The 25,000-nt window shown below is 43.3% G+C and overlaps 1 protein-coding gene across 1 annotated transcript in view; it reads left to right on the plus strand.

Annotated features, from left to right (window-relative positions):
- The window catches only part of grik2 (glutamate receptor, ionotropic, kainate 2), a gene marked incomplete at both ends in the record, with an annotated part of 157,514 nt that extends 134,399 nt beyond the window's left edge, over positions 1-23,115 (plus strand). The window contains 3 exons of the mRNA XM_080857505.1: positions 5,298-5,523; positions 16,098-16,348; positions 22,951-23,115. Of these exons, the coding sequence (XP_080713631.1) occupies positions 5,298-5,523; positions 16,098-16,348; positions 22,951-23,115 (642 nt within the window). The remainder of the gene's footprint in view (positions 1-5,297; positions 5,524-16,097; positions 16,349-22,950) is intronic.
- Between the last annotated feature and the right edge of the window lie 1,885 nt (positions 23,116-25,000).

Consider the following 25,000-nt stretch of genomic DNA (forward strand, 5'->3'; position numbering starts at 1 on the left):
CTCTGGCGTCCCCTTCTGTCACTTGATTGGGACTCACGACAGACTGTGTTGTTTGCTAAGTGTGTGGCAGATGAGTTTGTGGTGCGTAACAAATGAGTAGGGTTAGAATGTAGAATTCTAACTCATGTAATTGTATGTAATGTTAATTCATGTAGAATGTGGCTGTGCTAATCTCTGGCCACTTCAGCACAAGGTGTGCTGGTTTTAATCAGCCGCTATATCCCTCAGACTGACACATGAAGTTTCAGCCTGGCAACAAAATTGTGGTTTTGCAACAAAGTTGGTAAGATAGCAACTTGTGATGGCATAAAAGAAAATTTGTTGTGGGTGGGTGTGCATCTGTGTTTATATGAGGATGAGAGAGAGATGGAGAATCTGTGTATGTCTGTGTGTAGGTGTATGGTGGGAGGTGGTGGTGGGGGGGGGGTCTGGTGAAGGGCTTGGTAAAACTTTAAGCCTTGTCATGTCTACAAGGGATTGTCAGGGTTTGAGGTTCGATGTGCAAGTTTTTCCCAAGCAGTCGGAAGTGCTGAAGCTGAAATGAACGGCACCAAGATAAAAACGGCAGAACACAGAAGAGATGAATTGGACCAAACATGGCGCAGAGCGGAATACATCAGAGGGATAGCCACACAGACCGCAACAGGAAAAAGAAACCTCAGAAAGGAGTAAATCCTCAACACAAGAATTGTTAGGATGTTTTAAGATAAAGCATGACATTAGATAAACATTACTTTTGTGAATTCACATAATTCGCTGAAACCATGCAAGTGTGTTTGAAATGTCTCTGTGCCCTGTGCCACTTCTCAGATTTGGAGCTGGCTTTAATATTACAGCGGCTTGCATCATGCCACAAATGCTTATTTTCAGTCATTCACGATTGACTTGCAATTTGTAGGAGTTATCCCCATATTGGGGTGGACTGTGGAATGTTTATGGCCGTATGTTCTATGTGACTACCTCTGTGCTGACTTTAGGTTTTAGGTGGTTATCTCTTGGATTTACGTGTCTGTATTAGATCTGACAAGCATTACCGGGCAGTGGAGATGGAGGGGTGGTGAGTGTGTGTGTGTGTGTGGGGTGGGTGTTATCTCTTTCTAGCCACCACCACCCCCCCCCCCCCATCTTTGAGAGGGAGGGGGGGCTCCTCTCCTCCTCTGCCTTATCAGCACTCTCTAGTCTGCATGCTCAATCGCCTGATTTGTCAAGGGTGACGGAGAGATTCTGATAGGCACTTCGCAAATCACCCGGTTGATCTAAAATATCGACCCACCGCAGAAAGTCATTACACACAATAATGGCAGACGGGACCTTGAAGATGTGACTTAATTGGGTTCCAAATGCCTTCGAAAAATGGCCCCTGCAAAATAAATGCACCTCTAGTCTTTTAAATTGCGGGGTATCTTTGCCTTGATGATAGCTCTATCACTATCATGCATGATTTGAAAACTAAAGCTGCCGTTTTATTTTCGGGAAACATAATCAAATCTGTTCAGTCCGGATAACTGAAAGACAGAAGAACATACATTTTTTTAACAGAAATCAGAAATTTGAGATAGCTAATCTGACATTACAACTAGTGTTTTTTTGTTACATTAAATCAGAACACCAGCCTTAATATTTCACTAAATTATTAGTCAGGAAATGGTAAGCATAATCTAAAAGAACAGCTCAAGAAATAAATCTTTTTCTCTGGTTGTGTGATAGTCTTAACCTGTCAGTCATGGCATGGCGCCCATTCATTTACAATATTTTCTTTTAATAATCCATCATGGTATATTTATTTTCATATCTCTCATAAATCTGCAAATGTGTTCACTTGAGCCTGTATCTTTTGTTAACCCCCAGCCCCCTTCCTTCCTCCAGGCTTTGGTTTGTGTCAGCGTTGCCTTAACCCCTGATAATGAGACATCCTGGGAAAGACGAGAGCTCTGTTTAGGAGAAATTAATGACATGTTTGCTTATGGCATTTAAAAAAGTAATTGCATGTAAATCATTTTGCATGCTTCGGCACACACACCAAGCTCATCTTGCATTTAAAGTAAACTTTTCTCCCACTCCCCGGTTTCGATTTTTAAGCATTTGTTTACTCGCTTGCTTGTGTCTGTCTGCCGCTGGTGGGTGTCTGCCGCTTCCTGAGCCAGTAAGCAGATTTATGTCAGTGTAGATTTAATTTGCAGTCTTTGCTCAGCTCTGCAAACTACAGATGGTTTCCCATCAACACAGAAACTAAATTCCTCTGTACAAGCGGAGATCGAGTGGTACCTTTTATTGCCCAGACTTATGGGCTCATTTATAACTCCTCAAGTGTAACTTCAGGTCTCAAGGGAGTGCAGCAAGGCTGACAAAAGTGTACATGCAAATATCCCCTGAGGAGATTTGAATCAATGATGTTTTTGTAATAGCCTTCAGGACGAGTGGATGCAACAGTTCCTTTTTCATATTCCCGAGGGTAAAAGAGTGCCTGTGCTTCTTGTACTGGGGGTCTAACTCACCTGCTAAACCCAAGTGACTAAAGCTAGCGTAAGCAGTAAAACTGGTGTAAATTGTACTGTAACAATGGAAATGCATAGCAGTGGATTATGGCCGTTATACCGCTAAAGACAACAGAATATTGGAGGTCTCGTCGGTCTTGCGATTATCCTTTATCTTTCTTTATGGTGTTCTTGGTGGATGAGATCCATGTTCTTCGAGCACATACTTCCTCTCTTTTCTCAAATCTCTCTTTCTATCATTCTGTAAAACCAGAATCTCTGCATTCAATCAGAATTTGCATGCAGGAACCCCAGAGGAAGCCTGCCAGGTTAATTAATGATGTGAATTTGGTTGTGACTATATCCATTTATTACACAGATCTCTTTTTTAAATATCCATTAAGGTCTTCCTACTTTCCGTGCACTGTATAAATAAACATAATACGTTAATTTACATATTCCTTAGTGTATACAATCCTTCATTTGTATATAAGATTACACTGCACGAAAAGCAAGATTATCGGGCCCGTATACGCTGTGATACAGCCGCGAATGATCACCATTCCTGGCTGATCGCGGACATTCCCCCGAAATATCTGTCTGCCGCATACTGACGGAATTTCCCGGGAAGGAACCTGCGAGGGGAGGGGGGCCAATGTGTTTAGCATTCTCACCTCCCGCTGACAGAGGTGCGAAATGCTCTTATTAGCATATTGACTGTCAGCAGTCTAGCCACACACACCCTGCTGCAGCCATTGGTTGAAAACGACAAGGAATTGAATTAAAATGTCTTGTGATGAGACGGTATTAGATTCTGTCTAAAGGTCAGCTTTCAACTTACAAAATGTATCCCCTCCCATTTACAGCTATTGCCCCATAAAAACGAAATTCAAATTTAATATTCTGTCTTTAGGGTTTTGGTCCGGGGTTATCACATTTCTTGATTCACCTTCCGTTTTCAGAGTTCTGCCTTTAGGGTTTTGATTCCATGGATGTCACGATTCTTGCTTTGCTTTGCCTTTCATTTTCAGAGTTCGAGGGTTGCAATGTACTTTGGAGGCTGTTCCACTTGTATTCCCGAGCTTCCTCTCTGTAATGTTCTTGAGATTCACTTTTGGCATGTAATTATACAGAGTCGGGCTTACTCTGATATTGAGATAGTCATTTCGCAACTTGGGACATGTTTGCCACTCGTGAATATCTATCCTGTGTCTTCTGAGGTAGATTTTGAAATCTTGCACGAGCTACGCGAGCTTCGAACCTGCCCTCTTCAGGTTAATGGTATTGTATACCTGTGTCTAACCGCTTAGCCACGTTGCTGGTAAGGATCAAGCTCGTCGGTGCGACCAAGTACCTGGTTTATCATTCCTCCCTCCTCTGGCGTATTTCTCTTCTGTTACTGGAGCGTGCGAATTGGGAATTGTTTAGTGGACTTATGTGACGTTTTAATTATGTTCACGTAAAGGCGCCCAAGGCAACATTAGAAACTTTAGACTCGAATAATAAACGTTCAATTTCTAGTCTTTTTTACACGTAGTAAGTTTTAATAACACCATACCATTACAAATCGACATTCACAGTGGTAGTGGTCCCTGGAGAAGTGGGTATACTTTTTATTTATTCATACAGCACAGGATAAACACCCTGTTTTGAGAAGTGGGTATACCCAATGCTGACTGAAAAATAAGTGGGTATACTCCGTATACCTGCGTATACACTGGACTACACCACTGGACATTCAACGAGCAAAGATGAGACGTCGTGAGAACTGATAAAAAAAATCGCCTGCCTTCTGTTTTCCACGGTTGATCGCATGTTATGCTAGAAATGGCTTAGCATGGGTGGGATGGGGAAAGATAACACCTTTCCATCCAGACGCAAATTTAGCTAATCGGAATCTGTAAGTGGTTTCCAGATATATATATAGTTGATCTCTCTTATTTGACGAAGCAGTGAGTTAGCTGTCTTTCAATGTCTCTTGTCGAATTATCTCACATGTTTATGGTGGTATGTGTTTAAAAGTTTGAACTTAGGCTATGTGTAATGTTCCTAACTTATATATTATTATTTCACCTTAATGTTCTTGAGATTCGTTTCTGGCATGTAATTATACAGAGTCAGGCTTACTCTGATAACAGTCATTAAGAGTCGTTAACAGTCGTTAAGCAACTTGGGCCATGGTTGCCACTAGTAGGGATCGAACCTGTGACTTTCAGGTTTTTTAAATCAGTGAAGCAGTGACGGGGTGCCTCCCCTAGCGGGGGGAGGGGGGGGGGGTTGTTTTCAATCCAGGTCAATTAAATTAACATAACAAAACCTAGGCCTGGTCAAGGGAAGGGGTGGGGGGGCTTTCACACCAATGTGGGCTTCTACGGCAATACACAGGGTCGAATACTGTCGTAAATCCCACATTTCATGCAGTGTTAGGGTATAAAAATCTGTCCGGATCAAATATGGTTTCATTGTTGTTTCATATTGTTCCACTCTTTGGATTGGGTCATGTTAGGCACATGTCTGTTGTGTTAATAATTAGACTGGCTATACCTTACAACATGTAGGCTAAACAGTAGGCCTTGAGCATAATGTATAAGTACAAAGTGGCCTATAAACTCTTCAGCAAATTCTGTAGCTGTAAGAGCACTGCCACACTTAATTTGACCTGTAGGAGGTTATTTAGGGTTGTCATTCAATGTTCCCCCCTTAATCTGCACCCACCCCCCCCAACCCCCACCCCCTGGGGGGCCCGCCCCACCCTTTGGGAACTACTGGTGTATAAGTTGTCTGCTTCATGCTGTCTCATTGCTGTCTACCTCATCACCCCAGAAAACCAAGATCTCCACATACGACAAGATGTGGGAGTTCATGAGCAGCCGGCGGCACACGGTGATGGTGAAGAGCATGGAGGAGGGCATCCACCGCGTGCTCACATCCGACTACGCCTTCCTCATGGAGTCCACCACCATCGAGTTTGCCACGCAGCGCAACTGCAACCTCACGCAGATCGGAGGCCTCATCGACTCCAAGGCCTATGGAGTGGGCACCCCCATGGGTACGTACATTTAAACAAGCTTTTGCTCAATTCAGTGATCTAGTAGACAATATTTATCATAACACGTACTTTGAAGGATATTTATGTAATTAGGAAATTGCTACCACATGAAAAAAGATAAATAAGAGGGGAACCCCAAAAAACAAAGCACTTTTGATACACAATATGATATGTTATGGTGTCATGGAAAATAAACTTGTTTATAACTATGTTATAAGGACATTATATTTCCTAAGGATTGTGACACTAAATGCCAAATACCATTTTGGTGTAATTGCTTTCACTGTGACAGTGGACTGTCGCACTTACGTCTCCGATCAATAAGTAAGGGATAATGGACGACATGCTGTTTGGCACCATTAGCAGAAAATAATGCACTTCCAAGGTAGTAATGCGATGTGCCACACTTGCGTTAGATTAATTTACAAACATAATTTCCACTTTTTGATTGCTAAAACTGACTTGCTTGTAGAACTCTTAAAAGTCTTTTCTTAACCTAATAACTGTAAATCCAATACCACTCTAACTCATAACATTGGCGATGTGCACGCCACGATTTGTAGCAATAACAACATGAAGAAATATATCAGTGGGCATCTCTTTCAGAGTGACTGTGTGAATGAGAAAAAAACTGCCAATCAGAATCCATCCAATTTTTAGCAGCATCACATTAAAACATTAATTATATTTCTGAGAGGTTTTTCCTACAGTCGGTCAGTGTGGATGCTGATATTTTTACAGTTGTCATTATAGTTATTGTTGGCAGTGTGGACAGCCCTTAACAGGATAAACTGCCGTTACTCGTTCTAAATGGATGGTTGCTATGGCCAAAGCCCAGTCGTTAGTTCCATATCTCTCGTTGCCAAGCTGGCACATCCTAGCATTCTGTTGAGCCTTAGCTTCGTAAATCACTGTGATCCTTCGCCCAAATGTAGTGTAACGATACTAAAACCTATTTCAGACATACGGATCATGTTGCTATCTGCACTTCTGCCAGTCCACTTATTTGCAACTTTGTCACAAAGGGAGAGTTTATTGATATGTGAGGAATAATGTATAGTGCGCCGGTTAGGACGAAGAGGACCTCAATGCACAGTGGAGGAACTACTTGGGACTACTTCATAGGTGTGCAAATATGAAAAGTGAATTGAATTGACAATTTCTAAAGAACACATCACAATAGGGAATTCAAACGAGCCGTGGTATAATCCTGAATTAATGATTACCAAAGTAAATTATATAATCAATGCCCCTGTTCCAATCACCTGCATTGCTTAGTCAGTTTAGTGTTGCCTTTTTGGCCGTAAGTCGTCTTGGTCTATTTTCATGCATTGGAATTGCTAGATCTTCCGTGATGTTAGAATATGCAATGCAACATTAAGGTAGTGGTGTCTTTCTCAATAACATGGTTATTACATAGGTATTACTTAAAGGCTTGTTCTGAAAAGATGTATATTGTGTCAGCTCAAAAATACTTTCAGCTCACAATGAACTCTCCTTTCTTCAAACTCTTACATCATACACAGAAACAGCAATTCATTTTCCCCAATTTTTTTAAAGGTCTTTTTTGTATGGACTTCGTTCCTTTTCATACATGAGTAAAAGACCCCAGTTTGAAATGTTCACAGAAAGCCTCTGTTCACAGAGTTAATATGCAGATGCTGTATGGCTTTGTTCTCATTTATGACAAATGACTTGGTAACGCCACAGTGGAGGGTTAACTTATAAGGGCTTACACCTCAGTGAGTAATACACCACCTCCTGCTCTTGCTCACTGGATGTTTTTGAGAGAGAGAGAGAGAGAGAGAGAGAGAGAGAGAGAGAGAGAGAGAGAAAGACAGACAGAGACAGGGAGGGAGAGAGATAGAGAGAGAGAGAGAGACAGAGAGCGAGAGCGAGAGAGCGGGAGGGTGAGATGAAGGGAGAGAGACAAAGAGAGAGAGAGAGAGAGCCCCCAGGGTGAACAAGGGGAAAAATAGATGAATATATAAAACAAATAAATGAATGAAAAGCACGGCGGTGCTGTGCAATGCGGTGCTCCCACTCCCAAGAGGAGGAGGCTGAGGAGGAGGGGGATCTGATTACGGGGCTCAGCGGCAGATTGTCTTAATCCTGTTGTACAGGCGGCCCCTGGCTGTGTCAGCTGCACACGCCACGCAGGGAGGAAAAGTCTCCTCTAAGTACCTGAGTTTTCAGAAAAAGAAAGAGGGAAAATGAGGGAGAAAGAGAGAGAGAGGAAGAAAGAGCGAGAAAGTGTATTGTGGCATCGCCAGGAGACATTTAAAAAACAATGACCCCATGCTAAGGCTGAGATCATCTTTTTTGTTGTCTTTTTTATGTCTCCTTCCTTTTTTTTAAGTGATGGAATTAGAGCTCCCATGTTTTCTTTCTCATGGGGTAGACAACAGTTCTTCAACAGTATACAGCTTGTGTTATCTGAAGCACAGCCATGTGTTCTAGGTCAATGTGCCATTCTTCATGGTTGTACAGCACACTTAGTCATCTTTTCATTTTCCTAAGTAAACCCAACTCATTTGAACAAACACCCAAGCTCCGCTAGCAGCAGCAGCAGCAAACAGACTGATAGCCTCATCCTCTGGCAAGGGCCTGATCTGGTGTATGAGTGGGCTGTCGGATGACAGGAAGACAGAAAAAGAGGTTAAAATAAGATCTGGTGTAAGTATGTTACATCAGGTCCATTTCTGTAGCAGATGGACTCCAGCGACAGCTGGGTTATTGAGGGAGCTCATTTATTTGATGTGATACCACCTCAAAGTGACCGCTCTCCAAATAACATTCATTAAAATGTCTTTTTTATTTTCTTTACTTTACAAGACAAATGTGGCCAAAAAAACTAAACTAAAAAACAATGGCAGCTCGTCTTCCTACAGTAAATCATGGCGTGTGAATCTACATCTTCTCTCGACGACTTAAAGCATGGCATATTAATCTATATTTTCTCTGGATGGCCTTCTCTTGTGCAGAATCCAATGATTTCACTCTGAATCCCAAGTGCCTTCACTTTGAAGACAACAAATGTCTGAATGTTTGAAGAAGCACCTTGATGTGAGTTTCAAAGGCCTTTCTCGGCCATCTCTGCAGAGGCAGTCTCTGTCATCAGCCACTGCCATGTAAATGAGAGAGGTGATTGACAGCGAGGCAGGCCAAACATTTTGGGGCAGCTGCTTAGTTCTGATCATTAGAGAGGAGGACTCTTATCTTAAAGTGTAGGATGGAAGAGGGAACAATAGAAGGAAAGAGATAACCTCCAAATCTGGATTGCAGGAAGGACAATGTTTGAATTAGCAGCATATATACACTCGCATGTCAGAGGACACGGAACAATGTCAATCCTAAACATAATATACATTTAGCTGGATTTTCACACAAATCAGTGAGTTTTGAGGGTAAAAATGGTTGCAACATTGCAACACAGTCAATAACATTACTCACTTACATTAATTCACATCAACATCACTAAGCAACAGTGGAATAAAGATAACCATTTGAAATTCATCTTGATATTTACTGTGATTTAACAATTCACCTGGTTAGAAGGCTAATTGTTCAGGGTTGTGCTCTTAGCTTGGACTCTATTTATCATCTTTAAATATAAATCTAATATGCTGGTAGCAATGGGGAGGAGACAGAGGAAGTTTCAGAGAGAGAGAGAGATTATAGAAATAGACAAAATAAGCATTAGTGTTTGTCCTTGCAGGAGTAGAGAGGGAACATATTAGCAGTTACAAAATTTTAACCTGCGTGTGTGTGTGTGTGTGTGTGTGTGTGTGTGTGTGTGTGTGTGTGTGTGTGTGTGTGTGTGTGTGTGTGTTTGTGTGTGTGTGTGGGAGGTATAATCTGTAAGGTGATTCATCTCCTTTCTGTGTGAGTGAGCTGCTCTTATGTTTGTGTATGCGTGTCTGTAGGTGTGTATATACAGTGTGTTTGTGTGTGTGTGTGTGTGTGAGTGTGTGTGTGTGTGTGTGTGTGTGTGTGTGTGTGTGTGTTTAATTAAGGCTGAGATTTGCTCAGCGTGCCATTCTCTAGGATAAATCCGGCCACGGTGACATTAGCCACACCATTTCACGGCACAGTTTAATACAGCGGCAGCTCAGCTCATGCCAGCAGCATAGCCCCAGCACTGCAGCCAAGCCAGGGCGGGCTGGACGAGCATGTCCCCCGAACACCACTGCTGCTTTCTGTGTGGTGTGCTGCATGTCTAGCGTGTGCCCTGGGAGCTCATAGCACAGACGTGCAGAAGTACACGTGAACACACACACACACACACACACACACACACACACACACACACACACACACACACACACACACAAACACACACATACACACACACACACACACACACACATACACATAAACACACACACACACGTACACACACTCACACCCACACATAGACACACACACACACTTAGGAGCACACCCTGGCCATGCTGAAAAGGGATGTTTAGCATTATCACTCCCTAGTGGACCATTCACAGACAGCCCAGAACAAGGCATTTAAATTGCTAATCCTACCCTTTTAGTCGCTGTTACCATACGCAGGCCGTATTCCCCACACGCAGTGATCCAGTTAGCATATATCTCATTGACTTCAACAGAGACTAGTTGTCAGGCAGCATTAATATCTGGACTGTGATGTTGCAGCTCGCCCGAGTCCCTGTTGGCAGTGCTGTGTGTGGGAGATGGCCATCGCTCCCTGGTGCTCCAGCTGTTCCTCAGCCTGCGGCCCAGCCCTGCATCAGCTGAGAAGGATGCTGATAAAAAAGACTCTGAAGGTTTACTTAGTGAATAAACTGCCACCCGACGTGTGTGTGTGTGTGTTTGTGTTTGTGTGCGTGCACATGTGTGTATGGGAGAAAGAGAAAGTATGGCTCTGTGTGTGTGTCTGCATCTGCATCTGTGTGTGTGTGTGTGTTTGCGTGTGTGTGTGTGTGTGTGTGTGTGTGTGTGTGTGTGTGTGTGTCTGTCTGTGTGTGTGTGTGTGTGTGTCTGTGTGTCTGTGTGTCTGTGCACTCGATTGCAAGTCAGGGAAAGTAAACAAAGAACCAACTACTGTGAGCATCCCCCTGAGACTGAAGACAGAAAAACGAAATAAGGAGGATGTATCATTTTCACTTAATACTGGGGAGCAGCGGAGATGTCTCTGTTTCTCAGGGTGGTTTTTATCATTCCATTATTAAAGTTATTCTTTTTAAAACCAGGCGCTGGATAAAAAGCACGACTGAAGGTGAGCTCAAACTTCAAACGTAATCCTCATTGCAGGTGGTCACAGTTAACAAATGGCCAAATAATGAACTCAACTAAGGTAAACAATGCCATGTTTGGTTGCAAGGTAGTTGTTTGTACAGAAGGCAAGGGTCCTAAAAAGCCCTCTTGGACCCTCTCTGTCCCTGCAAAACTGGGCTTGAATGCTGACATAAAATCAACACATTCAGCTATATAGTTCCCATTACCGTGAACATGGTGCAGGTGTTGTAAGTTGTGGCATAAATATGAGAGGCCTCTAGTCGGTGGTTAGTGCATATGTGTGATGTGGTGTGGTGTGGCGTGGTGTGGTGTGGTGTGGCGTGGTGTGGTAGTGGGCTGCTTATAGTCCTGTGGGGGGTCATTAAGTGGAGCCATGTACAGATCTATGTCATCCAACATCTGTCACAGGTCTGTTTTTTGTGTGCAACACATGCTGGTAGCCTGTGAGTAAACCCCAGAAACCTCCTCTCTGCATATCTCCAGGGTCCCTGCCCTCCCCCTACAGCACACACTCACACGCACTCACTCACACACACACACACACACACACACACACAATCACACACACACACACACACACTCATACTCACACACACACACACACACACACACACACACACTCACACACTCTCACACACACACACACACATGCACACGCACGCGCACACACACTCACACTTGCACACGCACACGCACACGCGCACTAGGGCTGCCACTAACGACTATTTTTCTATCGATTAATCTATAGACTATTTTATCGATAAGTCGATTAATCTAAACGATTAATTTTCCTCCCAAAATTTTTTTTATAATAATAATTCACCATTTCAGCTCAGTTCATTCATTTTATTTTTACATAATGCAGCACAAAACAAAATGTAAACAAAGGCTGACATATTAAAGTGCAAAACTGCAAGTTTAAACTAGCAACTCCCAACATGATAAAATAAATAAATAAGAGGACTTGTTATAAGTCAGCAGCACAACTCCAAAAGAAATGTTCTTTCGATTAAACCTCTATTGTATTAAAGGCATCCCCCACACAAATGTGCTTCAAATAATGGCAGAAATAAAATATTTCGATACAGTACATTCTCAACAAGCACGAACACTGGCACCGTCAATCAACGAAGAATAAGCCCAGATCAAGCCTACACATTTTCTGTTATTTAAAACGTAAAAACGTATTCAATGGAAATTCTAAGGTCGCAGGCAGAAAACTTCATGGCTTTAATAATGCGTGTATTTAGCAGCTACAATGACAAAATATATTTAAACTTACGGCAATTTAATAAACATGAATAGACAATAGGCTAGGTGCACGAAAATGCTCAGTGTGGACTGTTTGTTTCCTGTTTACCCAGGTGTATTTGAACCTGCCGCTATTCTGAATGTAATTAGCGTCTACACGGACCTGGTTGGGTGTTGCACCTAGTGAATCAGCGTTACGATAAAGAAGGACGTGTAGACACCAATTACATTCAGAATAGTGGCATGTTAGACGCTAATTACATTCAGAATAGCGGAAGGTTCAAATACACCTGGCTAAACAGGAAACAAACAGCCCACACTGAGCATTTTCGTGCACCTAGCCTATACTACGGTGGCTTTTCTGGCGGTCCATCGTCCACAACGTCGCCTGTATGTTTTCGTTTGAGGTGTTCGCGCATAGCGGTGGTGCTGCTGTTATAAGCCATCGACACTTTGCAGAGTGCACAAACCACCCTTTTGTTAGGTGCTTGTTTGAAAAACTCCCATACTTTTGACGCCTTTGGTCTTTGGAAACGTGTAGATTCCGTCTCTTTCCCCACCGAGTCGGACTCATAGACATGTATCTATTCATGTCTATGGTCGGACTCCGCTGCTGCTGACATGATTTTTCAAAAGCTGAAGCGTTGACTGAAGGCGACCAATGACTGATGCCAAAAAAGACTCACGTCAGGCACGCAGCAATTACGTAGTGATACCGAAGACGCACATTCGTTATACTGAACTGAAGCGTTTTAGAAATTGAAAAGGTAAATTCATAAAATAAAAAAAAGATGAATCGACTTAAATTATTGATGCCGACGTATTTTTACCGTCGACCACATCGACTAATCGCGGCAGCCCTAACGCGCACGCACACGCACACGCACACACACTCGCACTCGCACACACACGCACGCACACACACACACACACACACACACACACACACACACACAATCAATCCTTATTTTGCTTCATTAGATGGTATTAATCATACTGTGCATTACTAGTGTGAAACTTGGTTGTCAGTGCAGTAGCGTGTAGCCGTTCCCTGTGTTCCCCGGTGGCTGATTTAGCAAAGGCTCACAGACGATAGAGACGATGGAGTGCGCTCTTACTTACAGGCCTGCAAGGGATTCTGGGGAAATTAATCCAGCTCTGAGAGCACAACCTGCATGGTGCTCAGGCAGACAGAACAAAAAAGAGGGAGGACACAAAGAGCGGAAGAGAAGGAGGGAGAGAAGGAAAAAAAGATGTCTACTGAAAGGATTAAGCAGAAACAAAAACAGAAAGTGTTTATTTAGTTCTGTTAAAATGTGTGAAGATCCATCTCTCTCCCCGTTGGATATTTCCAAGTTTCAACAGGTGAAACAAATCTCCACATGCATTTATAAGAGATCCCCTGCCGTTAAAGATATATTCTATTTTAGGCACTCATTTGAATTTATATGCTGTTGTTGTGTCTGCAGACAATGCATTAGGGATTTGTTTGCCATTACTCCTCTTTGATCAGTCAGATTACAGCAATGTCGTATGTGCCTTATTCCACGTTCAGCGTAATTCTTCTCTTCTTTCTCAGTTGGAGGGTTTTAGCTGCACCACTTATTAGTGCCCATGCTGTGACAGTCTGATTTTCATCCCTGCCATTTGCATATCCTGTTCATCAGTAGCGAACCACCAAACATTCATACATTGGCTTAAATCCTCGCTGTCTGTGTACAGGTGAGATGAGTGAAAATGTTGGCTGAGAATGAAAATGGGACTTCACCTCACTGCCTTTTTCTCAGAAACATTTGTGATTTTTCTGCAGGTGCTTGTTTATCATTTGCCAAAAGACCCCCCCATCACCAATTGCTCACACTGCGCAAGCTTCATACTTCCGGCATTTATAAAACAAAAGTATTTTATGTTTAAAAAACAAACACCCTAGTTTTATTATAACCATCTATATTAACCATTCAATCAACAGCAACATGGCATCACGTTGTTTTATCAGATCATTAAACACAGTGAATTCACGAAGGAGATGAACCTATTCGATTTTCAAACTAAAATATTTGTAAACAAATAGACATCTTTAAATCTTTGACTGGTTTTTGTTTTGCAGTATACTTGGCCGGAATGTTTAAGAGATAATGTGAAATTATACGTTGCGAGCCAGTGGTTGTTTGAATGTTAAATGAAAGAGAAAAAAGCATTTCGATGGACTTTGCCGAAGGGAAAGGGGAAAAAAATCAATGTGTTTTGCAGTATCACCATGGTGACAAACACTGTCAGTACATGGCTCTCTTTGGTTGTACCCTCGCTCAGAGGGTCCTGCTGCGCCCTTGGGAAACAGTGGAAGGACTGCACCGACTTAAACCAATTAAACCTGCCCTCCACAACAACAGCAGACAAACAGCCAGGACACTCAGGGGAAGTGTGTGTGTGTGTGTGTGTGTGTGTGTGTGTGTGTGTGTGTGTGTGTGTGTTTGTGTGTGTGTGTGTGTGTGTGTAACTGTGTGTGTGTGCTCATGTGTGCGCGTGTGTGTGTGCGCGTGTGCCTGTGTGTGTGTGCTAATGTGTGTGTGCTCATATGTGTGTATGTGTGTGTGCTCATGTGTGTGTGTGTGTGTATGCTTGTGTGTATGTATGGGAAGGGGGTCGAACTGAATGGCAGAGGCAAGGCAGTGTGTGTCAGTTGTGCTCGACTGGCCGAGGCCATCAGAACAAGCGATGGCAACGCAGTGGAACCTATATAATAGCGAGGGTTATGACTTTTCCTTCAGGCATGAAAAAAGCAAACCTGTTAGTCTGCAAATCCACACATTGCTCATGACAGCAAGGTTTCTCCTCAGTACATCACGTGTTCAGATGAGCAAATAGTGGAAAGAGAAAAGGAAACCTGGTTGAATTATTCAGATGGTATTAATGTTGTAATACTCTCAGTGCTAGATTGCAACTACGACGGTCCAGGAGATTTCAGAGACTTTCCACTCCGTTTCGCTCACACTCTTCGAGGTGAATCAAAACCCTGCTGCGACGCGTTTGATCTGTGCCTAGAGTGCGGTGTGCTTGGGCCCATTCACCTGCGCGGGGGGGGGTCTCAGCTGGGAGTTTGCCAGGAGTCTCCAGACTCCCAAAGAGGCATAGAACAAGCCCCCCCACCCCCCCTACTTCAAAGCCCCTTGATTGAAAAGGCATTTCTTTATGAAGCCAAACAAAACAATGAATACAAGGAAACATTACTGCAGATTAAGCATGGCAGCCCATTTTAATTAGACTGGAAATGAATAGATAGAAGGACTGGAGGGGAAAGGGCGATTCCCTCTGATGTAATTGTTTTTTTTTTATTGCTGTTTTATCAGTAGCATCCTGGGTGCTGTGTTTTACAATACACTCTTCGACACCTGAGGGGCTAGCCATGCATATACAATCAAACACACCCACACGCACACTTCTTCATGCAATTACAGTTTTGCTATATCGCTTTCTCTCCAGGCTACTTTGAGTAGCTAAAAGTAAAGTTTCAAAGGAATCCTTTAAAGATTAGTGCTTTTTACTGCGCTGCAACTTTTCCAAGAGGCCCTTAATAAGCATTTAGAGTCTCTGAAGCTTCATTTAGTGAGTGCAAAGACCAAAGATTAGTTCACACATTTCAAGCACCATATTTTTAAGTATCTGGATTAGCTGCTAGCTGTGAGAGCACGTTGGATAACACAATAGCTGCCATGTTAATCTCAGTCTTGGTGCAAATCCTTTAAGAAAGACCTCAACAGGGAATACTGCTGGTCTGGATGTTTCTTCGCTTACGTGCTACACTCTGCATCCACGCCTATACTTGACTGAACCCCAACAAACCACACACATACACACATGAAATATGTACAGTATGTGACCAAGCCCAAACAACTTTAACTTTGAGGCAACATGAATAGAAAAGTCACTCAGTGAATCAGATCCAGTCAAAATTAATTGAGTTTAATTGAACTGAATCATATTACGTTGAGTAGAACTGAACCGGTCAGCCTCACAGCTCAGTCTCACAGCTCCTCTAATTTTTGACCCCTCAGGCTCTCCATACCGGGACAAGATCACCATTGCCATCCTGCAGCTGCAGGAGGAGGGGAAGCTCCACATGATGAAGGAGAAGTGGTGGCGTGGCAACGGTTGCCCAGAGGAGGAGAACAAGGAGGCCAGCGCCCTGGGCGTGCAGAACATCGGTGGCATCTTCATCGTGCTCGCCGCCGGCCTCGTCCTCTCCGTGTTCGTGGCTGTCGGCGAGTTTCTGTATAAGTCCAAACAAAACGCACAACTTGAAAAGGTAAAGCAACATTTTCACATTTCAGGACTTCAGTGAATGAAAGAAATGGAACAACATATGTTTCTGTTTTAATTGATGTCTTTATTTATTCTGTTGGAAACTTTTGTTTTATTTTTTTATTTTATTTTTCAGTGGAGGTCAAAATCAACTGGATTTAAAAGCTTCTGTTTATTTTCTCTCATTTGTTTTTTATTTGTTTTTCGTTAAAGGCATTGAAAGCACTTTGCATTCGGTAGTGGTGCTTGATCATTGTAATGACTGTGGTGCTCACACTGTTGATGAAAGCACTCTCCATCATGTTAATGTTCACATTTAAAGGCAAAAAAAGAAAAACAAAGATACACTAATGCACCTTAACACCTTTTCACTGCCATTAAGCAACTCTGGAGGTGTTGATGGCATTCAGTCCTAAACACTATAAAGATCATGGACACTGACAGTTGTATATTTAACAGCGCAACCTGTGATTTAATGACTTTCATTTGATTTTTTTTCCTTTTTGTTTTAGGGCTCGCCAGGGACTGTAGCTCCTGGTAGATCAGTAGAGGACTGTTTTGCTCTCTAAACTTCCTTGAGAGTCCATCTTTGTTTAATGGCTTTGAGATAGCCAGCCTCTGTGCCAGTCCAGCCCGGCTCATATAAGACTCTAGTGGATTTTCCCTCCCATCAGGTCACTCAAAAGGGAACAAATCCATCACTCGTTGTAGGCCCACAAACTTCAAACAGCACATCTGGTGAATGAAAGCATCTTGCGAAGCAGTCTATTACTGCTGGGCAAAAGCGTCGGCCGTATAGAAAATCTATCTGACATCTACTGGGTCTGCTGTGTGTGTGTGTGTCTCCTGTGTGTGTTGTTGCTTTCTTTGGACTGATGCCACCGTGTTCATTTTGTCACACGCTGGCTAGTCCAGACTCACAGCCCTGCCCTCACCTCACTCACACAGGCCCCCCACCACTCAGTGAGACTGAGGAGGATGGATGGCTGAATGGATGAATGGATGAAAGAATGAATGAATGAATGTGTGGATGCCTCATATGGGAGGTGATGTGTGAATGGCAAATGAATCATGAACACTATATTAGCCTAGTACATTTTGTAAATCAATCTATTAATTCTTAGAAACTAGAACAAAGTGCTGATCACTGATCCCATGCTCCATTGCACATGTTTCAGAATCCTTTCTAAAGAAAAGGCTTAAATCTGCACCAACAGTGACACCACTTTAACTTTTTCTGTAATCACTCTAAAAAAGAAGTATACACTGTATGTCGCATTTTGAAAAGAATGGTATCGCGATAGGCTCATCTACAGAGTCCGATTCATGTGTAGCAGTCACCACACTTCCACACTTACGTCCTCCGCTCTCACAGACCCCAGATCAGATGCACTTGGTTTTGGCGTGCCTCCTCACTTGATCACGATTCACACATGCATAGCACACTTCACTTCACATCCATCACAGTCACAGCCCCACACCCCTAATCCAGCCTACCCTACCCTCCCCCTTCTCCAGCCTTCTCCACACCACCCCCTCCCTCATTCCCAGCCAGCTCTGTACACTTCCTCCGCCTCCCCTGCGGCTCACACAGTCATTACCCGCTCCGGTGTGCCTGTGGACATCTGGTGGCCCAAGCACAGGTCTCACCCACGGCACGGTGATAAATCCTCCAGCTCACCCCCGATTAGCCTCGTCTCAGTGTGCGCACCGACTTCGGCAGTCCTCTCCTGCACCCTGCCATCGATTTCAAAGTGTGTTTTTTTTTTCTTATTCTCTCCCCTCATTGTTTGTTCAGCGTAAGCCCTGGTATTGGTGTTTCTGAGTATCCCGTCGCGAGGGTCTTGCTCTGTGCCCAGCACTTGGTTAACGATTACACTGACAAGCGAGCCCGGTTAGCCCGGCAATCGGGGGGAAAAAATGAGGCCTGTTTTTTATTACCTGGACTTCATACGCAACATAAAGAACACCGCAAAGGGAGGCAGCAGAGAGAGAGCACTTTAGGCAAGCCAGAGAGAGAGATAGAGGGTTAAGGAAAAACAGAGAGAGACATAGGGAGTGAGAGAGAGAGAGAGAGAGAGAGCGAGAGAGAGAGAGAAGAAAGAGACAGAGAAGTTTGAAATTAAATAGCAACAATCCTCTTCCCATCTTATCCATGGTTACAGAGCTCTGAACTATTTATTTTCCTTTTTCTTTTTTTTTCTTCCTTTTTTTGTCAAAACTGATCGCCAGGAAGCCAAGCCATCACATGGGTGCTGTCAGTTTTGAACAGATAGCTTAGGACAGGGGTTGGCGTGTGGAGGGTGAATAGATCGACTGTGGCACGCTAGAGAAAGGGCGGCGGGGAACTTGGCTTGCGTGGCGCACAGAGAGCTGTCACAGGGCACAAGCGACTGGATCATGCCAGAGGGATGTGGAGCAATAACTTAACTGTCCTCCCATCAGCGCCGGATTGGTTTCACTCCACAGCGCGGGGTGGGGTGGGGGGGGTGATGGAATATTGAGCATCTCTCTTCGTCTTTGTTGGTCGTGCTTGACGGCACGCGCCACCAGCGATTTGCATTTTATAATTAGCATCATTTTGTAACATTAGTTTGGGAGGTGCAGGGATGGGAGGGTGGGAATGATTAATTCTATTGCTTATGTGTTATGGAAGCTGATCCTTTTCTTATACATGAATTGTTGATGTTATTTGCTTACTGAATACTGAAGACATGTATAATCATATAAAAAGTATGATTTGATAATAATTTAAACATTTTGTTCTCTCTCAGATTGTTATACAGAATGAGGATAGACAGAAGTGCTACACCTGTGAACTTTAATAAATGTTTGTGAAACACCTAGGATAACTGAGCTAAACAGTGTTAGCATTGTGTGACATCATGCCCGATTTGCATACTCTCATGATACATGCTTGGCTTCTCTCATCCTCTATCCACAAACTCATGCTCTCAGGTGAACACACACATACACACACACACATACACACGCGCACACACAGAGACAGTCAGACATACTCTCTCTCTCTTTCTTTCTCTGTCTCTCTCACTGACACACTTTTGCACACACTGGTCACACCTTGTGCACATTTTGTTTCCCATCCAGAGAAGACTGATTAATTGTGTACTTTATTTCACCATGTAAAAAAAAAAAATTATAACAATAAAAGTAATGAATCTCGCTCCTGATTTCTCTTTCCTTTGTTTGCTCACCTCATCGGCGTCATTTGTTTCCTCTCACCCGTGGCTGCTTAGCCTTCCTCTCTCCTTTCTTTCTTTTATTACACCTCTTTCTCTTTTCTCCCTCTTCCTCTGTGCCCCTCTCTTCTTTCTTTCATTCTTTCTTTCTTCCTGTCTTTTCTCCCTCTTCCTCTGTGCCCCTCTCTTCTTTCTTCCATTCTTTCTTTCTTCCTGTCTTTTCTCCCTCTTTCTCTGTGCCCCTCTCCATCTCTGTGGGATTGCCCCTGCTCCTCCCTGCTGTGAATGTCTCTGCTATCTCTACGAGAGCTCCCTCCTGCCAGATAGACACTGGCATTCATTAGAAAAAAGCACACACACACACACACACACACACACACACACGCAAATAGCAGATATCTAAAACATTCATAGAGTGTTGAGAATATAACTGCATTGTACTCAATATCTGCACCAGCATGCACATCTCTTCAACCCCCCCCCTCTCCACCACACACACACACACACACACACACACACATCACTGCATATGCACACACACACACATACACACACTCTTTCTTTCCCATCCGCACTCTCCACTATCTCCTGTGGTGTTCTGTGAAAGTCGGCGGCGGAGCTGAGGTTGGTGCTGGAGTGTGGTGCTGCTGCATTGATTCCTCCACACTCTGGCAGGTCCCCTCATCCCATCCCTGCCCTATTCATATTCATGCACCATTCATACACATCTCCCCTCCCCACCCCCCAACCCTGCATCTGCCATTCAAGCCTCGCGGAGGGGAAATGACTCGTCTCCACCCTCAGCTATGTATGATAATAGCAGGTGTTCGCATGAAATGTGCTACGCTTGATGTTAGTAGGGGTCAGAGTCTAAATGGAGCATCACAGTAGGGCTGAAATCAGTGACACTGTCTAGCATGCCATAGTGTATCTAATAATCCACCATTTTATAAACACCGCTCTCCGACACCCTTTATGTGATTGTTCTGTCATGACATTTTTCTCCTCACCTCTCAAAATAGATTTCTTGTATCCTTTCGTTTTCTGTAACCTACAATATTTTGTCCTTAAGCCCTTCATGTCTTGCTGAAATGTGCCTGTGGCCATGTTTGGGACTCGTCAACGCCCTATAATTTCGTGTTGCAAAACATCTGCGTCCATCAGGTGCCTTTTACACACAGGGGAGGCTGAGACGTTAGTAGCTTTTCTCCTCCACAGTAGTGGAGGACGAGTGATCTTAGCGCGTGCTCACATAGCCCATCGGCTGTATCGGCAGTTGCACAACATCCTCACTGCCTTCTGACTCTCTCTAGGCAGATCAATAGCGGAGCTCAAAGCAGAAGGTTCTGTTTCACGAAGATCAGTGTCTGCTTTTCATGTGCTTTTCAAAAAAGAAAAAGAAAGATGTTAGAGGGAATTATGTCAGTTAGAGAACGTGACTTTTTGCAATTTGTAATGTCAGTTGATTTTCTTGCATACCTTAAATCACCTAAATAGTTTTTAATACGAAATGTTTAGTTATGCAAAGACAACATATCTGTGTTTTAATATGCGTAAATAACATATTCCAAAGGGCATGTCATCCTGGATTAGTTTTACAGATGCATCTGGGCTGCACGAGTCTGAAACATTAATGGTGAATTATCTGTGTATCTGCGGTCCTTTTTTATTGATGAAAAAAGGAACCTTAAGAGAACAAACATGAGGAAATAAGCATTTTCATTTCGTTTTTGCAGCTTCCACTGGTGTCTGATTTAAACCAACCAAATCATGCTTTATTTTGCCAAAGTTTTGTTTTCTTAAACTCCTTCCTGATAGACATATTTTTGAACTGAGTGTGGTACTAACTTTGGCATCTTCAATTTAAAACTAATTCCACCTAATTCCTAATTAATTCATAAAGCATAATGAGTTAAGGAGGTGCTCAGCATGCCCTAAAATCAAACACTGACACGGCCAGTTAGTTTAAATACAATTACAGCAACGTATTTAATCATATCCAAACTGACATGGCTTGTTGCTCTGTGAGGATGTTTGCCTGCTGGATGTTGCCATAGTGACCTGAGATGGCAAGAGTTGCCAGCTCTCATTTTCTGTATTTGTGGTTCAAAGTTTGCGTGTTTGAATAATAAGCCATATCTCCCAATTATTAGTGAGTAATTTCCTCAGATGCTTTCTGGAAGTACAGTTATTGCCCCCACTGATTGAGATGCTCAGAATAGGGGTCTAATTTCTGCTTGCCTCGATGTGTGTGTGTTTGTGTGTGTGTCTTCGGTAAGGGGAAAAGGAGGGAGAGGAGGCGGCAGCAGCTTAATTAGCCATGCAGCTATACAGGATTGGAGGCTGAGGAAATGTAATATGCATCAATAAGTCATGCCTCTGCACGGCCCTGGCAGGACGAGCTGGGTCAAAATCTGCCATGGAGAAATGGGTTAACTTGGGGTGTATGTGTGAGTGTGAGAGTGTGTGTGTGTGTGCGTGTATGTGTGTGTGTGTGTGTGTGTGTGTGTGTGTGTGTGTGTGTGTGTGTGTGTGTGTGTGTGAGTGTGAGTGTGAGTTTGAGTGTATGTGTGAGTGTGAGTGTGAGTGTGAGTGTGAGACTGTGTGTGTATGTGTTTGTGTGTGTGTGTGTCCGTGCATATGTTTGCCTTTCTGTATGTGCATCTATGTACATGTTCATGCAGGTGTGCAGGTGTACAGGTTATGTCTATGTATACATGTGCATTTTTTGTGCATGTGTTTCCAGATGTTTACCTGTCTGTATGTGCAGGGTATGCATATCTGTGTGTGTGTGTGTGTGTGTGTGTGTGTGTGTGTGTGTGTGTGTGTGTGTGTGTGTGTGTGTGTGTGTGTGTGAGTGTGTGTGTGTTTGTGTGTTTCTCCATGGCAGTCTTAAAAGTTTATTTCATGGCTCTTTCCTGTAGGCGAGCCCAGGTGCTGTGTGCTGGGGTTCTTTCTCCTTACCTTCGCCTTGCTGACCTCTCATTTAGTCTACCCCTCCACTGCCAAGGTCCTTCCCACTTCTCCATCTTTTTTGTGCTCCACATCCCCCTCCAGTCTCTCTCTCACTTCATCCTCTCTCTCTCCTCTCTCTCTCTCTCTCTCTCTCTCTCTCTCTCTCCCTCTCTCTCCTCTCTCTCATTATCTTTCTTTCTCTCTCCTCTCTGCCTCTCTCCTCCCTCTCATTCTTTCTCTCTCTTCTCTCTCCCTCTCTCCTGCTGGCTGCTTGAGGGCAGAGACACCATGGAAAGCACAGGAAATAAGGGTTAGAGACAAAGACAGAGAGAGAGAGAGAGGAGGAGGACAATATAGAAATGGAAAGCCCACAAGAGGAAAAGGGGCAGCATGGGTGTAGGGCTTGTTTTGAGGGAGTGTCCCTCTTATGGCTCTCGTCTGTCCCCCACAGCGCTCCTTCTGCAGTGCCATGGTCGACGAACTGCGGGTGTCCCTCAAGTGCCAGCGTCGCCTCAAACACAAGCCCCAGCCGCCCGTCATGGTCAAGACGGAGGAGGTCATTAACATGCACACATTCAACGACCGAAGACTGCCAGGCAAAGAAACCATGGCCTGAAACAAACAAACAAACAAACACACAAACACACAAGCAATCAAACAAACAAACACAAAACAGATAAAAAGCTGGACACTCAATTTTGCGGGAGTGGGAAGCAGAGAGGGAGGGGCCAGGAGAGAGGGAGGGGTTTTAATGGCTCATGTTTAGGAGGGTTTTTTGTTTTGTTTTCATTTCATTGTTTTTTTTTTTTGATTTGTTGGAGTTGCTGGGTTGGGTTATGAAGGGATGGGTAGTTTGCTGTAAGAACTAACTGTTGCATTGTGGTTCAGATTAGTCATGGTGTTTTACGAAATAGACATGAAATGTTGGGAAAGTGGGTTGAGGGGGTTGTAAATTATTTCCTGTGGAAATAAATTGAGTTTGGGGGAGGGGTGGGGGTTGGTGGGGGGGGGCTCTCCTGACAAAAAAGGTAAGGGTCTACCAGGGTGGCGAGTAGTACCAGGATTCTGGCAGACTAATGTAGGGGAACACATTGAAGTGTGCAGAGGTGCATAGATGACATACCAGGGGCTGAGTTTGGAGTGACACTTTTATTTCATCGCAAAGTGCTTTAACTTTGGACAGGTGATTATGTTACTTTTTCAACCAATGGTACTCAGCTGTCCTCCAACCACAGAGGCCACTAGGAAAGAGGCCAGTTGAGCATCACCAATACAGGAGACAAACAAACACACACACACACACACACACACATACACATACACACACAAATAAGAAACACACTGTACACACCAAGGCAGGTTGATGTGTTTATCACAGAGCTTAGAGCGAAGGAGAAATGCATCTGTTCATTTCATTTATTTTCAATGTTTTTTTTCTTTCATATTAGGTTTGTTATTGAGGTTTTAACAAAATAAGCTAGCCAGGCCCACATTATTTAGTAGCTGGGAGTGCTGAGTAGGGTGAAACAGCTGCAGATGTACAACATCCAATTGATTAATCACAATGACTGCTGATGAAGGCAGAACAGGAACACACAACACATCCATCAGGCAATAAATGACTTTTATTCCATGGTGTTTCTGATTACTAACACTTTTTTAAAAAACCATATGAACTGGGTAGGTGGGGTGGGGTGGGTGGGATAAGATGGGATGATGTATTTTTCACCAAATTTCTGACTAAATAACTAAATATATCTATATATGTATACAGACAGGTGGAAGGTGTGCAGAAAGAGATTACAGAGGTAGAACAGCAGTAGTTCAGTTGTGTCTAAGATGCTTTTTAGGTCGACCATCAACTCATAGGCAGCCAGTTGTCTGGGCCGCACCCACCTGTGTGAGTCTCCAGGGGAGCCTGTAGATGCAGTGTGGTGGCTGAGAATACGGGAGGTTATAAATACAGTTTAGACGAGAGAGGTGTAGACCACGCACAAACATGTCATCAAAAGTCGTCACAGTGGTCGCAATGTATTTATTTGAGTATTTATTCTTTTTTTTACTTATGAATTTGTTATTTATCCTTACGTGGCTTGCCAAGCAACAGCTAAGGGACACACCTCATTTGAGCTATTGTAACTGTGTATGTTATCTTTTTTGTTTTGATGATGTTCTTATTTTTTGGCTTTGTTCTCATGCATTCTGTTTTTTGGTTTCAGCTCAATGTCAGATTTGTTTTTTGTACTGTTTTTTTTGTGATTTTTAAGTTAACAAGAAGAATTCTCACATTACCTTGTGCAAATGCAAGTGTTTCTATGGATTAAAAAAGTTTTGTACTAAGAGGAAAAAAAAAAAAAAAACATGACAAATTTTGTAATCATTTTTATTGACACAAGAAGAGAGAAAAAAATAATCATTTTGGGGCATCTACCTGCCTCAGATGGGGGGATTCCTCACTGTTTCCCCACACCAGAGCATGAGGCCGCAGGAGTCGAGGACCA

Source organism: Sprattus sprattus (assembly GCF_963457725.1).
Source record: "Sprattus sprattus genome assembly, chromosome: 19".
NCBI classification, from domain to species: domain Eukaryota; kingdom Metazoa; phylum Chordata; class Actinopteri; order Clupeiformes; family Clupeidae; genus Sprattus; species Sprattus sprattus.